At 30.5% G+C, this 25,235-nt stretch overlaps 1 protein-coding gene across 5 annotated transcripts in view; it reads left to right on the top strand.

Moving 5' to 3' along the window:
• The first annotated feature begins 2,046 nt into the window (after positions 1-2,046).
• LOC139523927 (E3 ubiquitin-protein ligase TTC3-like) overlaps positions 2,047-25,235 on the top strand; it is a 99,887-nt gene continuing 76,698 nt past the window's right edge. Inside the window, exons 1-7 of one of the 5 annotated variants that reach the window (XM_071318346.1) lie at positions 2,049-2,180; positions 5,941-6,071; positions 15,117-15,227; positions 16,391-16,556; positions 18,174-18,270; positions 18,591-18,724; positions 22,388-22,467. In XM_071318346.1, the coding sequence (XP_071174447.1) occupies positions 5,987-6,071; positions 15,117-15,227; positions 16,391-16,556; positions 18,174-18,270; positions 18,591-18,724; positions 22,388-22,467 (673 nt within the window). In that variant the 5' untranslated portion in view covers positions 2,049-2,180; positions 5,941-5,986. Of the gene's footprint in view, positions 2,181-5,940; positions 6,072-12,911; positions 13,183-13,642; positions 14,057-14,431; positions 14,490-15,116; positions 15,228-16,390; positions 16,557-18,173; positions 18,271-18,590; positions 18,725-22,387; positions 22,468-25,235 lie in introns of those variants that run through there. The other 4 variants (XM_071318350.1, XM_071318349.1, XM_071318348.1 and 1 more) reach the window with 4 other exon arrangements.

Raw genomic sequence — 25,235 nt, 5'->3', positions numbered from 1 at the left:
TTAATAAGAAAGAGAATTGTTGACCATATGAACAAATACGGCCTATTTAGTGATAGACAATTTGGATTTATCGGGTAACGATCAACAGGTTTACAACTGTTAAAAGTACTAGACCATTGGACTGAAATTCTAGATAATGGAGGATCTATTGATGCTATCTACACTGATTTTATGAAGTCCTTCGATAAGGTTCCACATAAGCGTTTAATTAACAAGTTAAAATCGTATGGAATTAGTAACCAAACATGTAACTGGGTCCAGAGCTTCTTACATGGTAGAAAGCAAAGAGTACAAGTTAATGGAAATTATTCACAGTGGCATAATGTAACTAGTGGCATACCACAAGGGTCAGTTCTCGGACCAATACTGTTTGTTCTTTTGATAAACGATTTACCCTTATGTGTGGACTCTGAGGTATTTATGTTCGCAGACGATACAAAATTATATAGAGATATACAAACCCCAAATGATATAGACATAGTTCAACAAGACATAGACAAGTTGTTCAGATGGAGTGAGAAATGGCTGTTACGGTTCCACCCAGATAAATGCAAAGTACTGCCAATATCCACGAAACAAACGAAGAACCAAGATGGGAGATACAAGATGCCAACATATGATGGTGCAGAAACAACTCTTGAAACTGTGGAATGTGAGAAAGATGTAGGTGTAAACATAGACTCTAAGCTTAAATTTGACAAGCATATACAAACACAGGTTAACAAAGCCAACTAACTAGTAGGACTAATCCGAAGGTCATTTAAGTATTTAGACTGCAAGAGTTTCTGTTTACTATTCAAAGCACTAGCTAGACCCCATCTAGAGTATGCCAACAGTGTTTGGAGTCCGTATAAGAAAAAGGATATTGAATCAGTCGAAAACGTACAAAGACGGGCTACAAAAATGCTTCCAAACTTGAAAGATCTATCATACAAAGACAGATTCAAACTCTTGAAATTACCAACACTTAGATATCGTAGACTACGAGGAGACATGATCGAGACGTACAAGATTCTCAATCACATCTATGATGAAAGGGAATCAAGTGGTATTTTTACATTAAGTAGTGGTTCAACAACAAGAGGGCTTTCATTGAAGTTAGTCAAGAACAGGAGCAGGCTGGATGTTAGAAAGTATTATTTTACCAACAGAGTAGTGGAAGTCTGGAACAGTTTTCCTGAGACAATTGTAACTGCCAAAAACGTTAAAACATTCGAACGAAGACTAGATTATTATTGGAAAGAACATCCTATGATTTATGACTACACAGTAGATTACAACTTCATGATCGGAGGTAGCACAGTAATCAACAGTGATAGTGACAGTGAAATAGAGCCAAATATAGAGGAGCAAGTTGATCTCCTGCGTTCGGAAACACTTAGGTAGACTTAGGTAGGTAGTAGTCCATCGTGCATTGTAACTCATTTAATTGATTATACCTTTATGTTATACAAATACCCGTGGGCATAATTGGAAATTAGCAAAAGCTAGATGTAACACTTCTTTTCGATTAAGACATTTCTCACAACGAATTATTAATGATTGGAATAACCTACCAGTTGAAGTTATTTCATCAAAAACTGTGGAAGCCTTTAAAATTAGTATAGACCGTCATTGGGAATCAGTCATGTATCAGTTAAGAAATTGATGAGGACACAAATAGTTTTTTATATAACTTTTTAATTGTGTGAAATATTGCACCAAATCATGCAGGATTGATGATTGTATCAGTTTTGAAAGTGTACCAAAATATGGTGGGCTAAAAAGGATAGGATCCTTCCATATGAGCCCCACAACGATCATCTTACAGGTATCTTAATTACAGGTATATAAAGGTATATAAGTTATAGGGATTTTTTTGTGTAATTTATGCAATCCATATATGGTAGAGTTCCCGACCTGTTTACACAGGCACTCGTCTTACCTTTATATGTATATAGGGATATTTTTTCTGAGACGAGTGCCTGTGCCTGTTTATCGGGTCTTTATATTTTATGGACGTTATGGTTTGTTCAAAAACGATATTAATGTGCGGTTATTAGTAAAACCTTTCATGAAAGGTCATTTCCAAGCGCCATATTGACTTTCCGCAGGAGGTTACATGTGCATGTTTTGATGTCAATAATAGCTCAAACAGGAAGAAAAAAAAGTCCAAAAACCCCTATATATTAATTAGATAGGTAAATTTAGCTTATCAGTGATGTGTTATATATCACGCTACTGTTTATCACAACATCATATTGGGTCAAATATAAAAAAGTAACATAAATTGAACCTGTAATTATATTTTCTCCCGTCACATGAATAACAGATAAATTATATGATATGAACACGTAGTGACAGAGCATTGCCGGTTAAAATCAGTAAATAGACTTCTTCCATTTCAAGTAAAAAGACGTTTTTAGCACCAATACTGGCAATAGAAATATTACTCAACATGGGAATGACATGTTACTTGTTGGGGGGAAATGTCCCTCATTGATGGATATCCCCAACGGGTTTATTCATAATATTTAATAATTTTGTTTTTCTCAACCAGTTGGTCTTAAATAATATGAGGCAGGCATTACCTGTGAAAGGGGACGAAGTCTGTATGAATTATTTTTTTGTAACTTCAAAAACTGTTAAAAAAAGAAACTAAATACCGTAATGTTTCCGATTTTGGTTCTGTTGTTAAGGATTTTTCTTGTGACGTTATTTAAGTTATGACATTATGTTCAATGTAAACAAAGAAAAGCGATCATCAGGTAACGTTTATTCATATCAAAGACAAAGAATTATTAAAAATGAAATTGGTATTGATGTGTTCCTTGAGTTCCTATATTTTACTACTAGACTACTCAAAGTCTCCTGACAACGAGACTGGAAAAAAAAGTGATGAAAAAAAAGTTAACGATTTTGAGTTCATTAGTACAATGAAATTTCGGGAAATTTTCCCAATTTAAAAAAAATATTTTTTTTATTGATTTTTCTACTGTAATTCGTCCCCTTATTAAAATTCAGTCGGGATTCTACATCATTAAAATTATCTCCCCATCAGGTCAGGTAATTTTTACAATCTTAAATATGGAAGCTATTGTAGGGATCACGCTCTGCCAATTAACCTCTTGAAAACTGATAAAATTATCCACCTAGCACCATAAACCCTAGATATCACACACCAACAATTATAAGTTTTTTTCCGAAGATACTCATTTTTAAGATCCAGTTAAAAATTCTGTCGTCAAGTACTTTTAGTAAAAATTTGCTATTCTAACACATATACTCTGATTTATATATTTTATTTATTAGTACGGTGAAATTTTGGATGTTATAAAGTCAACCTGTAGCCGTAATACAACTTATGGCCTTGATATATAAAAATGAAAGAATCTGAAGCTAGTCAATGTTTTTGCTTTGTACGTAGCCGTAATACAACTTATGGCCTTGATATATAAAAATGAAAGAATCTGAAGCTAGTCAATGTTTTTGCTTTGTACGTTTTCAAGACAAAATATTCAACACATTACATTAAAAGGTGCACTTGATATTCTCTTTTCTATGCAATTGTAATCCATGTTTTTGGATTTTTTCCAAAATTTTCGCTGGTGGGCAGAGATGCAAATAAATGCTGTTTAAAGATCTTTCTACAAATGTACAAATTTATTATCTTTCTGTTAATTTTTTTTTAGTGGAATTTATGCTTATACACAAAAGAGATCTATTTGGACATATAAAACCTACCACATTCGACTACTTTATGGAAATTTGTGTTTAATTTAAAGTTTACTCACAGAATGCTTGTTTAATTACGTTTCAGAAAATGCTAATGACAATTGACAAATGATTGAGATGAAACATATGTTAAATAAATAAATTCTTAATCCAGTCACATAGAAAAAAGTTAAACAAGTCTAACACATGCTTTTATATTGACTTACTCAATCAGAATCCTCCTTTTTGAACAAGTGTAAAATAAGACTTAACATATTCATGCCAAATACAGCAATAAAGATAGTATCGATTAACTTTACAAGTTAAAAAGTAAAAAAATAAATATCAACTGCAACAATAATCTGAAAAATTTTGTATCTTAATATAATTCTGTATTCATTTCGTAGTTTACAATCAATTTGATACTTTCAGTTTTATTCAGAATTGAAAGATGATCAAAGATGCATGTTGCATAGTATATAATGTTCTATGAAATTTGCTAGCTAAAGTCATTAAAACCTTTTCAGTTGTAAACAATTGCCCTTCAAATTCTCTTTAACCTTTTGCTAAATGGGTACAAATTGTTTTGTTGTTAAATCAACAATATCTGTTCATGACCCCTGAATTTCACTGTGAAAATAAAGATTTTTAAGCCTTGAACAATTACCAAAAAAGCAAGAAAACATCATAGGAACCTTAAGGACAGCTATTTGTGTTTCTAGGTGCAGGGGGAGCCATGAAGGCTTGGTATTGGAATTGTTACAAATGACAATTAATAAAAATATGAGTTCAAATTCAAATAAATATTATTTTAATTAAGCAATATGCCTTTGCATCATTCTTAACATGGAGGGATGTAATATTGATTGCACTAAGCAGTACTGTGTAGACGCTGGGTTTGTCATAGTGAAAGTTCCTCATCCTTCAATTTTCATCCATGGAGATCCCTTTTATTTAAATTTTAGCTTTAGTGAAAACATGCAATATATTGTGGTAAGATGGCTTATTAGTTGCCTAGTGTGCTAGTGACCTAATACAGTATATATGGGGTCAGAGCAAAGCTCAAATCCCCATATGGAATTTACTGACCCCATATATACTGTATTACGTCACTAGCACACTATGTAACCAATTTATCTTACCAACTATTTAAACTTGTGAAATTTAAGACTAGTGAACTACCAAAATGAGCAAGTCTTCCATACCATTAGCATTAAGAAACTACTTCCATTGATCCTACAAAAACAGATGCCAACAATAACAACTTGTTTGGTTTAAATGTGTTTTATGAATTTATTTCAATCTTCTTCATCAATTTCTTCGTCTGTTAAAACCTTAAAGAACTTTTCTCAGTACTGTTTTGTTTTTATAAAGGGGCTTAACACCACTACTAACTGTGTATGAAATAAGCCCAGCCTCCCTACTAACCTAATATAGAAAATACACGGTCTCCAAGTGGACGCTTTTAACCAATCATATTTTTAGAAATGCATAGGAGGTAAGATAATTTTATTTATTATCTTATATTTTGAAAAAATTTATGCCCAGATATACATCCAATTTTCTAAATGATGCAATGTGCATGGTTTTGTAAAAAGAAAGAGGATACAAAATTCAGAAAATAACTTGCATTGCAAGTAAATAATTTATCAATCTTTTCTACCTTCTGGTTTTGGACAAAGGGAAATAACTCAAATCACAATAATACTATGTATAACTCAAGTTCACTGCGAATTCAAATGGATCATGTTGATGCAATATTTACCCATATAGATAAAGTAGATCCCAAAAATGTTTGTATTTAAGTAAAAACTAATTGGAAAAAGTTATGTATATATGTATTTTACATTTTGTTTGTCATGTACATGTAATGTATGCCTGTGATTTCCAGTATTATATATCATTTTTTTTTTTACTGATTTCCTCTCACGTAATTCTGCAGAAGAGACTTTTTGTGTCATTTGGTCTCGTGTTAAGAGGTGTCTCATTGGCATGAATCATACCACATTTTCTTTTTTATATTAGATCTATGAAGTCATCAAACTAAATGGTACTTTTTAGATAAGTATCATGTACATATTACAACTATCACATTTCATAGAAAAACATATTGGTGAATATGTTGACCCTAATATACTACCACTCTTAAACATCTAGTGCCAAGGCTTTATACTGGTTGGCTTTCAGTTCCTGGAATCCCATTAGTCTTTCAAAACTTTTTTTTGTATAAGTGTCTCCCTCTTTCAGGATAGAGGGAGAATAGACTCCCAGATTGAACTCTTGCATTGGTGGAATGTATGTTCGCTTGAGTGGAAAAAAAGACAACAAATTTCGATTAAGACAAAACAATAAGAATATAAGGTTTTATTCTGAAGGTGGTAAGTTCTGCTTACTTTGTAAAAATAACTGCATGTACATGTATATGCTTAAGTCATTATTTTATTATATTTCTTATCATTTCTGATAGCCTTTCTTTAGGAATAGTCTAGTAACTCTCATTTCTGTAGTCTTCATTTTTATACGACCGCAAAAATTGAAAATTTTTTGGTCGTATATTGGTATTACGTTGGCGTCGTCTAGTTTTCGCACTCTAACGTTAGTAAAAGTGAATAGAAATCTATGAAATTTTAACACAAGGTTTATGATCACAAAAGGAAGGTTGGGATTGATTTTGGGAGTTTTGGTCCCAACATTTTAGGAATTAGGGGCCCAAAAAAGGTCCCAAATAAGCATTTTTCTTGGTTTTTGCACAAAGTTAATAGAAATCTATAATAAATCTATGAAATTTTAACACAAGGTTTATGACCACAAAAGGAAGGTTGGGATTGATTTTGGAAGTTTTGGTCCCAACAAATTAGGGGCCAAAAGGGTTCAAAATTAAACTTTGTTTGATTTCATCAAAAAATGAATTTTTGGGGTTCTTTGATATGCCAAATCTAACTGTGTATTCTGATTCTTAATTTTTGGTCCTGTTTTCATAAAACAATAAAGTATATTTTTGGCACAACTTTTTTGATCTTTTGGTCCTCGATGCTGTTTGACTTTGTGCTTGTTTAGGCTTTCAAACGTTTGTATCTGGGCGTCACTAGTAGATCTTGTGTGGATAAAATGCACTTCTGGCGTATTAAAATTTTTAACTTGTTGGCTGTTGTTCGTGTGTTTCTTTGTCAATTGTGTTCTCCAATTTATTTATTTTGTAGGTCTGTGGCGTTGAGTTGTCATTTTAATGTTATATTTTACATGGCTATAAAAGAGGGAGGTTTGGCATGCCACAAAACCAGGTTCAACCCACCATTTTTTCCTTTAAATATGTCCTGTACCAAGTCAGGAATATGGCCATTGTTATATTATAGTTCGTTTCTGTGTGTGTTACATTTTAACGTTGCGTCGTTTGTTTTCCCTTATTTTTTAGTGTAAATTCACATTGCGATAAGACGTGTCACGGTACTTGTCTATCCCAAATTCATGTATTTGGTTTTAATGTTATATTTGTTATTCTCGTGGGATTTTGTCTGATGCTTGGTCCGTTTCTGTGTGTGTTACATTGTAGTGTTGTTTCGTTGTTCTCCTCTTATATTTAATGTGTTTCCCTCAGTTTTAGTTTGTTACCCTGATTTTGTTTTTTGTCCATGGATTTATGATAATATAATAATATAATAATACTTTATTAATAAACCTCAGACACATAGGTGTACAAGAGGACTTTGAACAGCGGTATACTACTGTTGCCTTTATTTTTCAAATTGGTCTACATTAAGGTCCAAAGGGTCCAAAATTAAACTTGCTTGATTTTAACAAAAATTGAATTCTTTGGGATCTTTGATATTCTGAATCTAAACATGTACTTAGATTTTTTTTATTATAGGCCCAGTTTTCAAGTTGGTCCAAATTGGGGTCCAAAATTAATATATCAAGTATTGTGCAATAGCAAGAAATTTTCAATTGCACAGTATTCCGCAATAGCAAGAAATCTTTAATTGCACAGTATTGTGCAATAGCAAGAAATTTTCAATTGCATAGTATTGGGCAATAGCAAGAAATCTTCAATTGCACAGTATTGTGCAATAGCAAGAAATCTTCAATTGCACAGTATTGCGCGATAGCAAGAAACATCTAATTGCACAATATTGCGCAATAGCAAGAAATTTTCAATTGCAGTTTTGCGCAATAGCAAGAAACATTCAATTGCACAGTATTGTCCCGTTTTCAAATTGGTCTACATGTATTAAGATTTTTGATTATGGGCCCAGTTTTCAAGTTGGTCCAAAGAGTCAAAAATTAAACTTTATTTGATTTCAACAAAAATTGAATACATGTATATGGGGTTCTTCAATATGCTGAATCTAACCATGTATTTAGATTTTTAATATTTGGACCCAGTTATCAAATTGGTCCACATTGAGGTCTAAAGGGTCTAAAATTGAACATTAGTTGATTTCATCAGAAATTGAATTCTTGGGGTTCTATGATATGCTGAATCTAACCATGTATTTAGATTTTGGATATTGGACCATGATAAAAGGTAAATGTCCAATTTAAAATTTTTAAGTTTTTAAGTTTAAGTTTAAGTTTTTAGACCACATTCATTCCGTGTCAGAAACCTATGTTGTGTCAACTATTTAATCACAATCCAAATTCAGAGCTGTATAAAGCTTAAATGTTGTGTCCATACTTGCCCAAACTGTTCAGGGTTCGACCTCTGCGGTCGTATAAAGCTGTGCCCTGTGGAGCATCTGGTTTGATCAATGAATATAATTTTTATGTCTGCCTTTTCAATATTCTGTACTAAAAGGTTATTTAGTGTCTTTTGTCGCAGAAAGTTCGACATAGGGATAATGATCCGGCGGTGGTGGCGTTAGCCAACTTCTTAAAAGCATTATATTTTAGAAGGTGTTAGATCTAGATGCTTCATACTTTGTATATGGATGCCTCATATTACAAAGTTTCCGTCATTCACATGTCCAATGTCCTTGACCTCATTTTCATGGTTCAGTGATTACTTGAAAAAAAAGTTAAGATTTTTGGTAATGTTAAATTCCCTCTTATAAGTAATAGGATAACTATATTTGGTATGTGCATACCTTGCAAGGTCCTCATGCCCGTCAGACAGTTTTCACTTGATTCTCGACCTTATTTCATGGATCCGTGAACAAGGTTAAGTTTTGGTGGTCAAGTCCATATCTCAGATATTATAAACAATAGTCTTGTATATTCGGTGTATGGAAGGACTGTAAGGTGTACATGTCCATCTGGCAGGTGTCATCTGACCTTGACCTCATTTTCATGGTTCAGTGGTTATACTTACGTTTTTGTGTTTTTGTCTGGTTTTTATACGACCGCAAAAATTTTAATTTTGGGAGTTTTGGTCCTAACAGTTTAGGAATAAGGGGCCCAAAGGGTCCAAAATTGAACTTTGTGTGATTTCATCAAAAATTGAATAATTGGGGTTCTTTGATATGCCGAATCTAACTATGTATGTAGATTCTTAATTTTTGGTCCCGTTTTCGAATTGGTCTACATTAAGGTCCAAAGGGTCCAAAATTAAACTTAGTTTGATTTTAACAAAAATTGAATCCTTGGGGTTCTTTGATATGCTGAATTTAAAAATGTACTTAGATTTTTAATTATTGGCCTAGTTTTCAAGTTGGTCCAAATGGGGGTCCAAAATTAAACTTTGTTTGATTTCATCAAAAATTGAATAAATGGGTTCTTTGATATGCCAAATCTAACTGTGTATGTAGAGACGTTACGCACGGTATTGCGTCGCAAGACGTAACATGTATAATTGACAAATTTGACGCCATATACTTTGACATTTTGTTATCAAGAGCGGAGTACCTACTCGATCGACTTTTATCAAATAAATACCATATATTAAGCTGAAGAAATGTTTCAAAATTTATCATGTATAAGGCCATTAATTACGTAAGGATAGTTTTTATTTTCTGATCTGTGATTAGATGAAAACAAATGCAAATTTTTCCAATTTCATTTTGGATAGAATACATAGCAACCTTTAAAAAAAATCTTGCTTCCGGAGGGACACATGAGAAAATAAATTTAGCCTGAACATTTTTTTAACAAATTGAACATAACAATTTATGGTATTTATTTCATAAAAATCGGTCATATAATAATTCAGCAATATTTCTTTTTATAATGATTTTAGTTGAAATGATTTTTTTTTTAGATTGAACTCATTTTTGTCCAATATCTGTGCAAGTTTTCAGACTATTTCTCGATCTTTTTAGAACTGTGTGTATGTTTTTCTAATCTGAGTGTTATTTTGATTCAGCAGACCACTTTGGAATGAACATTTCCCGGCATCATTTTAAATGCCTAAACAGTTCGTAAATAGTGTGTATTTGTATAAAAGACGCCAAGTGTGCAGAAACGTCAAAATGACAGCCTTGGACATAATGGCTAGACATAGGGAATACTTTCCGAAAAAAAATTAAGGTCATTATGTTAGTGAAAACACCCGACTCATTTAACCATTTGTATGAACTTATAGTTTGTATCTTATAAATATGTTAGTTTTGTATTATAAATGCACATTTAGTATTTATACAACATGTTTCACCTAAGGAATGGACAAAAATAACGTTTGGACATAGTGGCTAGACATTCAATTTTTTTAAAATCTGCTTCAAGAAAAAGTTTTTTTTTACATTTGAAACTTTGAAAATGTTTATCTTTTTCTGAACTTTCCATTGAGTATAGTTTTAATATGATTTGATTATTTTATAGGGACAATAATAAAACTGAAATTTTGATAAACTTTCCTCAAAACTCATTAAGACAGGTTCCTCTGCTGAATATTTCGTTGAAGGCTTGGTTCAAAGTTCAGCCAATACCAAAAAACGGGTATGATGTTATATTATAAATCTAGTACGAAGCTGATATACTAAATTTCGCAGATTTTATGTGCAAAATTATAACGGAACATAGAGAAATGCATTTAATTTAATCTGAAATGTTACGCCGGACATGCAATTTTTAACGCAAAAGTAAGATTTGTGAGTTCAATAAAATAAAAATATGGTGCAAAAATTTATAGAATTAACTTAAAATAAGAAAAAAATGTCCGGGCCTTTCTGTAGATATATAGATGTTGGTGATTTTATTTTTTTATAGGCAAATGGTTGCTGTTCTAAAATCATATAATAACGTAATTTTAATCCGAACGCATTACCGTGCGTAACGTCAGATTCTTAATTTTTGGTCCAGTTTTCAAATTGGTCTACTTAAGGTCCAAAGGGTCCAAAATTAAACTAAGTTTGATTTTAACAAAAATTAAATTCTTGGGCTTATTTGATATGCTTATCTAAATATGTACTTTGATTTTTGATTATGGGCCCAGTTTTCAAGTTGGTCCAAATCAGGATTCCATATCAAGTATTGTGCAATAGCAAGAAATTTTCAATTGCACAGTATTACACAATAGCAAGAAATATCTAATTGCACAATATTGTGCAATAGCAATTAATTTTCAATTGGAGTTATCTTTCTTTGTATAGAATAGTAGTTGATAATATATGTTGGAAATTTGCCAGACATGACTATGATGTCATTTTCTATTTTTATTTGCCAATAACTTTATGTAAATAACTTCATTGGAAATTTGCCAATATAAAATGTTGCTGATGAAGCTTTTTTTCCTTATCTTATCTAAAATGTTTTTAGATAATGTATGTTGGACATTTGCCAGACATGACTATGATGTCATTTTCTATTTTTATTTGCCAATAACTTTATGTAAATAACTTTATTGGAAATTTGCCAATAAAAAATGTGGCTGATGAAGTTTTTTTTATTGTTTTATACAATAAACAATGTATATTCACTTTTACTACCAACCAATCTTTACCATTCAGTGATAACAAGCACTTTATTTTACATTTTAATATTTTATGATGTATTTAAAAGAGCAGTTATTGTTGCAAACTCCATTAGAAATTTGAATTGATATCAGTTTTGGAAAAAGGGAAACGGGGATGTGAAAAAAAAGGGGGCGTTTAAATTTTTCTCATTTCAGATTTCATAAATAAAAAGAAAATTTCTTCAAACATTTTTTTTGAGAGGATTAATATTCAACAGCATAGTGAATTGCTCAAAGGCAAAAAAACCTTTTAAGTTCATTAGACCACATTCATTCTGTGTCAGAAACCTATGCTGTGTCAACTATTTAATTTTAGATTTAAAAAGTTTGAAAAAATCTTTAATTGATTTGTAAAATCTTGACATTTGTTTTGTGTAAAAAAAAAACCATGTAATGTCAAAAATTTGATCACAATCCAAATTCAGAGCTGTATCAGGCTTGAATGTTTTGTCCATACTTGCCCCAACTGTTCAGGCTTCGACCTCTGCGGTCGTATAAAGCTGCGCCCTGCAGAGCACCTGGTTTTATACTGTATGCAATATGTCTACTATATTTGGTGTATGGAATGATTGTAAGGTGTACATGTCTGGCTTGCAGGTGTCATCTGACCTTAACCTCATTTTCATGGTTAGTGGTCAAAGTTAAGTTTTTGAGTTTTGGTCTTTTTTCTAATTAATACTAATTGCAATAGGTCAAATATATTTGATGTATGGAAATATTTTATGATCTTTATGTCAGTCGCCCAGGTTTTATTTGACCTTGACCTCATTTACACAGTTCATCGCTTAGTGTTAAGTTTATGCGTTTTGGTCTGTTTTTCTTAAACTATTAAGAAAAAGGTTAACTATATTTGTTGTATGGAAGAATTGTTAGCTGTACATGCCTGCCTGGCATGGTTCATCTGACCTTGACCTCATTTTCATGGTTCATCATGTTCATTGGTCAATGTTTAGTTTTTTTCGTTAAGTTTATGTGACAGTTGTAATAAAGCTTTATATTTAGGACTATCAATATAATATCAATGATTAGTAAAGAAGGCGAGACATTTCAGTGTGTGCACTCTTGTTTATGTTATGTAAAAATGTTAGTTGTTCATGATGTATTTAATTTATGCCCCCAATAATGGATAATAAATAAGTTTTCTTTTCAAGGTAATTGAACTGTTCCTCAATAGTAAAGTTTTGTATATTCTGCAATGTTGCTATTGGTCAGTACTGTCCATTTATATAAGTCTGTAAATGTTTGCGGTATAAAGTTTAAAATAGAAGTTGATAAGAGAATACAAAATTGATTATATCCAAGCGTATAATAGGTTAAGTATTTTAAAGATTTAGCTATCGTCTGTTTAACAAATACAAAGAACTATATGGTTTAAAATATAATTTAAACACAGGGTTCTTGTTTGTTTACTGTGAAGAATTTATTGTTTTACTTTACTATTTGGTGGTTTTTTTATCAAATGTGAGGGCCAAATAATGACAGTATTTTTTTGTCAACAATGTTAGTGATTGTTTTGCGGATATAATTAATACAAGAGGAGATTCCTAAAGTTTACCAACAAATAGTGAATAGAATTTTGAGTTCAGTAGGAATTATTGAAATCAATAGTAAGTTTTTTAGTCAAACATTTATAATGGATTTTAAGTACACCAAATAATAAGTAATATCTTCAAGATTTTTACAAATGTACAGTTCTTTTCATTTCTTCATCTTAAGGAAGGCTACATGTAATACTCAGTGGCGGATCCAGAAATTTTCATAAGTGGGGGCCCACTGACTGACCTAAGAGGGGGCCCACTCCAGTCACGCTTCAGTGATTCCCTATATAAGCAACCAAATTTTTTTGGCCCCCTGCCCCTCCCCTAAATCCGCCTCTGATACTTGAATGTGCAAATATATGCATGAAGCAAAGAATCCCTTCAAATTTACATTTGTATGCAAAGAAGAACCAACATTTAAATTGTATGGTAACTTTACATTTACGACATAATGCATTGTTTTGCCTCACTTTGGTTGCATGGTTATTTTTACTATTGGGTAATTCTGTGGTTACATTGATCTATTTTTGGCATTGGTTAACACAACAGAAGTGTGTGCAGTAATTATAACAAATAAACAGTAAAGTTCAGGAATTCTGAATTATAAGTGATTATTTTGTTTCTATGAATCTCCATATTGAGAAATGGTTCTAATTATGTCACATGAAGTTATAGCAAATACTTCTAAATTTGATGAAATCTTCAGTGAAAGTCTTACTAATAAGTTACTGTCAGTTGAAACATGAATTGACAGGAACCAAATTAAAAAAAATTGTGGGTCATTCCAAAATTTCAGTGTTCTATTTTTAAAATGAAAAAATTGGTCAACAAAGTGCATTTATTACTTTTAAGCAGAATGAAATGCATAATCATTTTGTAAATTATACATTGATAGTAAAGTATTGATTTTCATTTGAAAGAAGTGAATGTTTAACATTGAACAGTAAGTATTCAGATATAAAGATTTTGCTATAATGTCCTTTCGGTGTACATTTTGCTTTTGGTTAAAATGTTAACGATAAAACAATTATGTGTAGAGATTTTGTATAACAATGTATAATCATTTGATAATTCTGCAGAGAATTATATTACACAACAAGTGAACTTTAAATTGTAAGATTTTATATTAAATAGTTTCAAAGGACCATTATTAATTATAAAGATGTTTGAATAAAATCATGAAGATGGATTGAGGAAGCTTATCATTAAGTTTCTAAGAAAGAAAAAACAACTCCACAAATGTATGATTTATATCATTGTTTTATTTCCTGTCTCTTGTCACTGAGAGGTAACGTAGGAGATTGCTATTTTTAGATTAGGGGAATCCCCAAACATTTCCCTGGGATCTATACACATAATACAAGTAAATGTAGCAAGTAAGTTTTCTCTCACTTGTATACATTTCTGAATGTTAATCTTGTACTTGTAACCATTTGTTATATCTTATTATATGATTTAAATGTATTACTTAAAAATAGTTCATTGCTTTAACCTTGAAATAGATCACCTCAGATCACCTGATATTTATATTTACTTGATATATAAATGTTATTAATGTTTAGAAAATATAAAAGAAAACATATTTTTAAATCAGTTTGAATTAATAAATATTACATGTGTAATGTATGTAATTGCTGTAGCCTGTAGTTAATGTTGTAAGACATGAAAAAAACCTTTTATAAATCAGTGGTGAAATTTGTTTGGGCCATTAAAAAAAATCTTGATTGTTCTTAAAATATCAAATTTTAACCATTTTGTAAGTGTAGTTGAGGGGTCTATAACGATACACTTTGCATATGAATATATCTTGGGTATTGTAATGGTGAGGCTCATATATAACTTGTCTTTTAATCAACTTGTGTATGACATCAAGAATACTTTAAAAAGATTCACAGTAGACATGGTAGATTTACATTAGTAAGTCAAATAATTATCCCTGACCCAAGAATAAAACTACGATACACATGTATAATATTCTACATTATGTTTTTCTGTTTTTTCAGTGAAGAGTTTAGAACATTTAAACGACAATATGTCTGACTCAGATTCTGATGTTCCTGCCCTGGTCCCTTCGTCTGATGAAGAGGATGATGTTAAAGTGATTAAAACTAATGGTATTACATATTATTATATTTTAAATGTTAGAAATAACCCTCAAGTTATATGCCTTCCTGATTTGTAAAGGACAACAGTTTTGTTCCCAGCTTGTTACTTCGGATCAACATTTTTTTACCAGTGGCACCTATGTTGAATAAATTTAAGCGAATCTATCATTTCCTGTGAAATTTGGATATGTTGTAACAGGTGACAAAATGAAGGAAAGAAATAGTTGAGAACTAAAGAACAGCTTAAAGTGAAAGAAAATCATTTGAATATCAATAAGGAATACATTCATATACATTCGTACAATTTGCCTTTTCAGAAACTAAAGGGACAATGGGTAATCTCATTGTTTGTACATCAAAATGAAAATAACGTTACCTCATGGGTTGAATTTCCATTTTTTAGCATGTTTTTAACCAATCACAACATTTCGGTGTACGCTTTTGAAAATATGACCTACATTGTAGGATGCATTTATTAGATTCTGAAACAGCTTATTAAAGATCTAGACCAGTATCAAAATTAGTCCTTAAATTATTTCTTTGTATTAGCTGGCCAGCAGAGTTTCCCCTAATGTCAATTTTTGTATTCACTAACCCTCTCACAGAATCATTATTTTTTGGCCATTTTTTATGAAAGGTGAAAAAAAACAGAAAATATTGAATGCCCAGAATGATTCAAAGGGTATTTATGCTTTATTATTTAGAAATGCAACAAATTATGTCTGCAGGAAACTGTTTGAGGGAAAACAATCTAGGATTATTTAAACATTTTCAAATTAAAGTTCTTTCAGTATTAGTTTCAGTTTATCTGATTCTTACAATTTCCTGATTATAAAATACTTAAGATGCATTAACTTTAATTACAAGTTTCTTGTGTTAATTTCTTATCCACAACATATATATATAACAAGATGCATTAGAATTTATTTAATTGAATATATATAGGTTATTATTCCTTATTTTGAATTGGAACAAAAACACTATCTGTTAAAGATTTATTTTCATTTCATAAAAAAGACTGAAATGTATTGTAAATTATCAGATTATGTTATTGTATAACTTAACATTTTCTTGTTTGGTAAGCATTTAATGATAATTTTTCATACGAGAGACTGGATGGACCATGCATTAATAGTTTGAATTATGGAAAATTTGTCTTTATTTTTTTTTAGATGAATGTGTGGACATATGGTTATCAAAGAATGTGAAGTTTCTAGAAAAACAAGAACACAACATCCACATATTCTCACTAGGCCCATTCATAATGGGATTAGAAACATTTATATCAAAGCCATGGATGTTCTGTCTTAGTGATGCTAAACTATTAATTGACAAAGTGTAAGTTTTACTACAGCAACTTAACCTCTGTTTAAGCTTTGAAGTTGGTTATTATTCATTCCACATGATATAGTATGACATGTATGATGTTACATTGACTATAATGTTGCATAATTAAGTTATTGGGATTATTCTAAGGCTCTGTTTTGAAATTTTAGTTTTATACTAGTATTGCATTATCTACAATTAGTATAGGAAAACAGTTATATATATGTATGGAGAGTTTTAACCACCAATTTGAGAAATAATGGTCACAAATTAAGAACTACAGTAGCAATAGTTTTTTTCCCTGCTTAACTTGTAAATCCTCAGCACAACACCGGCTTATCATGCGCTCATGTTGCAGCTCTTTATCAGTTGTTACTAAAACATCAGAAGCTTGCAATAAATATTATATAATTATCTACCAAAGCTACTTTTTCTTCGCAATAAACAAATTGCAGTAAACTATTTATGTAAATGTAAGTGCAAGACTTTTTTCCTGTGTGAATCTTATATTTTCTTATATCATGTATATATTTTTTAAATACATCCATATTTATATTCTTATGCAAGATTAATCTGATTTAATTTTCAGTGGTATTTTTTTTATACTTGATATATTCAAATGAAGTAGGTTGTTGCATATAAAGGAGGTTGTTGAATGAATGAATGAATGATTTTATTCTCAGAAACTAGTACATAGCTACAGAGAAAATAACAGTTCATATATAATACATATTTTGTTTCGCATGTGTGAAAATAAATAACAATATAATAATATTACAGTTCCTCTAACCAGGAGGACAGACTTTCAATGATATGTATCGTATAAATCTACATAATTTTTCTAGTTCTACAACATTTTCAGATGAGAATATATTTTTAAATTTAATAATGTTTGCATTTTTGTTACAATAATGTGGTAAATATTTTTCTCTTTCTATGTTAAAAAAATTGCATGACATAATGTAGTGAAATTCATCGCCAATATCTTTAGAGCTACAGAGATGACAAGACCTTTCCACTCTTGGAATAGTTTGCCACCTTCCTGTCTTCACTGGCAAACGATGATTTCCCCATCTAAATTTACACAAAGTATATATAAAAATTAAAAGGCAAAATCAATAAATACTTTTCAAATTTAAATTCAGTCTTGAAAATTCTATAACATAAACCTTTTGAAGTTTGGTCTTTAAGCTTTTGCTCAATACTTAATTTTATCCATTTTTTGTTAAAATAATCTTGGCAATGCCATACATTTGACATGTCACATTCATCAAAATTTTTTTAATACATAAAATCCATTTATTTCCAATACCATAATTGTTATAATTAATGTATAGTAATTTATATAGTATGCAGGATAATTTATCTTCATTTGTATTATCAAGAAGGCGACACCAAAAATTGATCATTCGTAGTTTTGCATATAAAGAAATGGGGTATCTCCCAAGTTCTCCATACATCATAAAATTTGGAGTCAAGTTTTTAAGTTTTAAAATGTGCTTACAGAATTTCAAATGAACTCGCTCAAGTATATCAAAATTTTCGTATCCCCAAATTTCAGCCCCATATAAAAGAATGGGTACAACAGCTGATTTATCACTATATATTTTGATTGGTTTTAATTTGCAGGTACAGAGAGAAAACTGAATATTCCAAGTTAACAGATGAAGAATGGGCAAACCTAGATATACTTGATGTTGTTACAAAACTAGTTGTTAAGAAGATGGTAAATACATTTTTAAAGTGTTGATAAGGAAATGGATGAATACACGAAATTTGTGAAATTGTTTTTTCACTACACTATTTTTAAGTATGAAACCAGTAGATGGGTGTACATGTACTTGAGAGAAAATGTCAGGTTTTTAATCTTAAGAAAAGTATGAAATTTCTGGTTAGTAAAATGACCTTGAATAATAAAATAAGGAAATTTTAAGGTCTTTGCCTCGGTTGACAATGCTTTCTCTGGCTAACAATCTGCTCTATCACCCTCCCACCTACATTTATGTGTTATTTATAAAATATTGATAAATTGGGTTTTTTTTCTAGCGCAGGAGAAAGTTTTTGGTGAATACACTGAACATGATAGATAAGATTGAAGAGTTTAACAGAGGGGATGGAATTGATGTCAAACATTCAATACAGACGGCCACACGATATAATCACATTATTGACTTTGTGTGGTAAGCAAATATGTTTATAATCACATTAATGACTTTGTGTGGTAAGCTTATATGTAAAACAAACAGACAGCCACAGGATATAATCACATTAATGACTGTGTGGTAAGCTTAAATGTAAAACAAACAAACAGCCACACAATATAATCACATTAATGACTTTGTGTGGTAAGCTTATATGTAAAACAAACAGACAGCCACAGGACATAATCACATTAATGACTTTGTGTGGTAAGCTAAAATGTAAAACAAACAGACAGCCACACGATATAATCACATTAATGACTTTGTGTGGTAAGCTTATATGTAAAACAAACAGACAGCCACAGGATATAATCACATTAATGACTTTGTGTGGTAAGCTAAAATGTAAAACAAACAGACTGCCACACGATATAATCACATGAATGACTTTGTGTGGTGAGCTTATATGTAAAACAAACAAACAGCCACACAATATAATCACATTAATGACTTTGTGTGGTAAGCTTATATGTAAAACAAACAGACAGCCACAGGATATAATCACATTAATGACTTTGTGTGGTAAGCTTATATGTAAAACAAACAGACAGCCACAGGATATAATCACATTAATGACTTTGTGTGGTAAGCTAAAATGTAAAACAAACAGACAGCCACACGATATAATCACATTAATGACTTTGTGTGGTAAGCTTATATGTAAAACAAACAGACTGCCACACGATATAATCACATTAATGACTTTGTGTGGTGAGCTTATATGTAAAACAAACAAACAGCCACACAATATAATCACATTATTGACTTTGTGTGGTGAGCTTATATGTAAAACAAACAGACAGCCACACAATATAATCACATTAATGACTTTGTGTGGTAAGCTTATATGTAAAACAAACAGACAGCCACACGATATAATCACATTAATGACTTTGTGTGGTAAGCTTATATGTAAAACAAACAGACAGCCACACGATATAATCACATTAATGACTTTGTGTGGTAAGCTTAAATGTAAAACAAACAGACAGCCACACGATATAATCACATTAATGACTTTGTGTGGTAAGCTTATATGTAAAACAAACAGACAGCCACAGGATATAATCACATTATTGACTTTGTGTGGTAAGCTTAAATGTAAAACAAACAGACTGCCACACGATATAATCACATTATTGACTTTGTGTGGTAAGCTAATATGTAAAACAAACAGACAGCCACACGATATAATCACATTATTGACTTTGTGTGGTAAGCTAATATGTAAAACAAACAGACAGCCACACGATATAATCACATTAATGACTTTGTGTGGTAAGCTTATATGTAAAACAAACAGACAGCCACAGGATATAATCACATTAATGACTTTGTGTGGTAAGCTTATATGTCAAACAAACAGACAGCCACAGGATATAATCACATTATTGACTTTGTGTGGTAAGCTTAAATGTAAAACAAACAGACTGCCACACGATATAATCACATTATTGACTTTGTGTGGTAAGCTAATATGTAAAACAAACAGACAGCCACACGATATAATCACATTATTGACTTTGTGTGGTAAGCTAATATGTAAAACAAACAGACAGCCACACGATATAATCACATTAATGACTTTGTGTGGTAAGCTTATATGTAAAACAAACAGACAGCCACAGGATATAATCACATTAATGACTTTGTGTGGTAAGCTTATATGTCAAACAAACAGACAGCCACACGATATAATCACATTAATGACTTTGTGTGGTAAGCTAATATGTAAAACAAACAGACAGCCACACGATATAATCACATTAATGACTGTGTGGTAAGCTTATATGTAAAACAAACAGCCAGCCACACGATATAATCACATTAATGACTTTGTGTGGTAAGCTTATACATGTATGTCAAACAAACAGACAGCCACACGATATAATCACATTATTGACTTTGTTTGGTAAGCTTATATGTAAAACAAACAAACAGCCACACGATATAATCACATTAATGACTTTGTGTGGTAAGCTTATATGTCAAACAAACAGACAGCCCCACGTTATAATTACATTAATGACTGTGTGTGGTAAGCTTAGTTTAACGACTGTGTAAATTTCAAATTCAAATTCTTTATTAACTTTGAGCCTTACGGCTCATCAGTATAATCAAGTACATGTACAGTGTATACATATGGCATATTACAAACAATATAAACAATATGTATAATAATCAATAGGTGACGTCAGAAGTTTCATCAATACAAAATATCTTTTATTACAATAAACTGTTTCTTAATTTAAAAGAGAAATGTATAAACTTTCCCAAGTTACAAAGCTGTTTTGTGTTTTCACCTGACAATAATTCTATTAAATTAAAAGTTGATGGCCTAGACCAGTAATATTTTTTTATATATTTTTTTCGCAAATCAGTATATCTACTACATTGAAGGATAAAATGAAATTCATCCTCTATTACTCCTAAATCACAAAAAATACAATTTCTTTCATTTCTATTAGTACTAACATAACGTCCAGTTTCAATACAAAGGTTATGTGAAGACAAACGAATCCTTGTTATACATTTACGAAAAAGTACAGGAATGCATTTCTGTAAATAAAATTGCAAAACTACATAAATTAAGATTAGATTTAAATAAGAAAATTTTTGATGAATTCTTTTTTATGATACTGGAAAAAAAAATTATTTCTTTAAATATTTGTATTTATAGTGTATCAAATTATCTACATGTTAACACAAGAAGAAAAATATTAACCTCAGTCTACAGTCCCCCTAAATATTGGATTCTTGGGTTGATATCTTTGTGATTTTACAAAGTATACAAAATATATAAATGAGGAATATAAAGTTTTAGGTTGAAGGAAGTTTGGGTATGCATAATATAACATTATTCAAACATTCTTTGAAGTTTGCAAAGCACATTTAGATCATTACACAGGCTTCAGAAATGTACTTTTAATTAGCTCACATAGAAACATCCAAAAGATCTGTCAGTTTGTCAGTCCTGTTCTTGTCATCTCAAATTCTCTGGAACTACAAAGTATTTCATGAAACTTTGTAGATGATAAGGACATATGATGTAGAAATGCATATTAACAGGAAATAATGAGTCAAATTTTTTCCTAGGAGTGATGCCCCTTTGAACTTAGATATTTTGCTCTAAATATACTACTGCAACAGTTTGTAATTGCAATTCCTCTAAAAACACCGTAATTATAAAAAAGAAATTCATGAAACTTTGCAGAATATAAGGACATACTATGTTGATGTCCATATTGACAGGAAATTATAATTCTTTTTTTCTAGGGGTTATACCACTTTAAACTAAATGTACTACAACATTAGTTTGTCATCACAATTCCTCTAAAACAGAACAATATTAGCATTTCATAAACTTTTGTACATTTTGTTATTATAATGAGAACATAATAAGTTGATGTGCATATTCACAAGAAATGTTTATCAGTTTACTTTTGTTGTACTATTAGTTGTGAACTTTGGAATCTGGTGAGATTTTATTTGCCCAGTAACAAAATGGGAATGTAGGGTTAGTGAGTGTGCTCACAAAAGTTCTTTATTTGTTTTTAAAAAAAAGGCACTGGCATTATGTGTCATCTTGAAAACTGCAAACTCAGTTATGTCTTTTTATTCTTTTTTTTCTGTATTTTTTAGGGACAAAGCCTTAACACTGCCCCAGTTAAGAGACAAGCATCAAAAAGTAAAATTTGCAGCATTGTATGTCTGTAAATTGTGTAAGTATGATATATTCTTATTTCGTATTTCTAAGTTCATTTAACTGTTTATCTGTGTTGATATTATTTGCCATGTTTAGTCATTTGATAAGATATGGATATGAATGTAATGAATATTTATATGATATGAATTAGTCATCACTTTTTCTATAAAAAGATGGGTGTCAAACTTTTTTTGTGTGAAACTATCTTCTGGAAATAGACTTTATGAATAAGAATATAAGAATATTTATTGAATCCAATTAAAGGGCCTGTTTCCGAGCATATACATCTATATATACACTTTTTATCCTCTCATTTATGATATATTCGGAAATTGATTTGATATTGATATTCGAAACAATTTGTGCAAACAGCAGCTAGTACTGAACACATACAGAAAAATTTTATGTATACTTTAATTGAATTCATCATCTAAATTATTTTTTCTCTTGATTTTAAGGGAAGCAATTCCAGCTTAAAATGTTTTCAAATTATACATATTTATATTACAGATCTATTTTAAATGAGAATTTCACAATTAACATATTTAAACCACCACTGATGCAATGATGTAAAAGAACAAACACAAAAAACAAGAGAGAAATACTTTTATAAAAACTTAAAACAACCTCAGATCTCAGAATGAATAATCGAGTTAATATATATTCTTTGTATGTTTATAATCTTGTATGAATATTGTTAGTGCTTCATAAGCCTCTAAAGGCTGGCTGATATGGTATACTATTGCTAATGTATTGAAATGTAATTGTAATTTCATGTATATTGTATCAGGTTGCACTTTAAATAAAATAAAATCTAAATCTAATCTATACATGTATAAGTAATATTAATTATACAGTAATTTAAAAAATATATTACATTAAATATAGATGATAAGATAACTACACTCCATACTAGATGGTGTTTGAAAATAAATAGATAGAATAGTTTGTCTTTATACTAAAAAGAAAGAAAGAAAAAAAAACCTACATCACTAGTTCATATAAAAAAGAAGATTTGATATGATTGCCAATAAGACAACTCTCCATAAGGGACAAAATGACACAGAAACTAACAGCCTTATTTATGTACAAAAAAAATTAACGAAAAACAAAACATGTATATTTAGTTTTTGGAATGCAAATTTTCTCTTATTTCAAAACAAGTACTTATAAATCTTGACACCAACATATTAACATTTTCAGACTTGCATGTCTTCAACCAAATAAATTGTTCATACTTTGAAATATAAGTAATTTTTACATTGAATGTTTGCTTCATTAAAGTCATATGAAACCTCAAATTAAACAAAATTAGGCATATGTTTTTTATAACTAAATGGATAGCTTTCATTATAGAACTTATATACATAATACTTTTTTCTGAGGAAAATTCTTTTATTTGTCCACATTTAGAAGAAGTTTACTTATTTTTAAATGCTTCCTTCCAGGAAGCAATTTGCTGACACATTTTCCGTATGCATAGTGACCTTAGTGTGACCCTCCTCGTAAAAATCCGGTGATTGCAATACGCATGGATCTGTCATTGAAATAAACCATTATCTGATTTTACATGTTAAAAATGTGCTCAATACCCATGCTATTTGTAAATTATCTACAATAAGGTGACAATCGGTAAACTTCGGTTTCAAAACACAGCATTTAATGAGCAGCCATATTTGTTAAATCATAACAGACAGAGAGAAAAAATAATAATATATATTTGCGTAAAAAATGATAAAATTGTGCACAGAGGACTAAGTTTATGATATATATGTCGTGTACATGTTATTATTTTGTACATGTTATTACTTGTACAAACATTTTGTACAAGTAATTACTTGTATGATGCCATCATACAGGTTATAACTTGTACAAATACAATTGTAATGTAATTACTTGTCCAATTTTTATTGAGAAAAAGATAATAACTTGTACAAATCATTATTCTACCTTGGCCTATTTCCTGACTACAATAAATCTTTCCCTTTAAACAAATAAGTTAATATAAGTGCATCAGTATAAACTTGAAACATTTTAGAAATTTTTTTATTTGATAAATATGGTAGCCAGTTTGTACAGTTGAGTAGGGTATTAAAGGATAAAAATGGAAAATATCAAATAAAATCTTCTAATTATTTGTGAAAGATAAAGAGATACTTTAAGTTATGTAAGGGAAGCCAAGTTAAGTTCCAAAAAGACAGCACTTCAAAAATAATTCTTAAGATGGCATGATGTTTTGAATGTAGCAGTAATTAAATTAATAAACTCATTTGCAAAGGAGACGAAATTATTTATTATTGTAAAGTTGATCAACTTTACCCTCTGATAAAAAAAGCACACTCTGGAGGCATACAAATAATAATTATAAGGAGTTAAAAAACCACAAATTGCTAATATAAGCAGAGAAATTATCCAGATTTTCACTCATATATGTGAATAATTTGAAAAAAGGTTGCTCCTCCTATCATTACTATAGTCGTTAATGCTTGTAGTCAAGTTAAAGTCAAAGATGTTACTGTCAGGTGGACCATGTTGATTATCATTCATGTACTATCATGATCACTGTACCAAATTCAGTGGACCGCCCGTAAAAGGCAGAAGTGGCTTACCAACTCACTGACTTTGTTTTTATACGACCGCAAAATTTGAAAATTTTTTCGTCGTATATTGCTATCACATTGGCGTCGTAGTCGTCCGAATACTTTTAGTTTTCGCACTCTAACTTTAGTAAAAGTGAATAGAAATCTATGAAATTTTAACACAAGGTTTATGACCACAAAAGGA

This window comes from Mytilus edulis, chromosome 5, assembly GCF_963676685.1.
Source record: "Mytilus edulis chromosome 5, xbMytEdul2.2, whole genome shotgun sequence".
NCBI classification, from domain to species: domain Eukaryota; kingdom Metazoa; phylum Mollusca; class Bivalvia; order Mytilida; family Mytilidae; genus Mytilus; species Mytilus edulis.
Note: the sequence above shows the minus strand (reverse complement) of the source record. Positions and strands in the feature narration are given on the sequence as shown.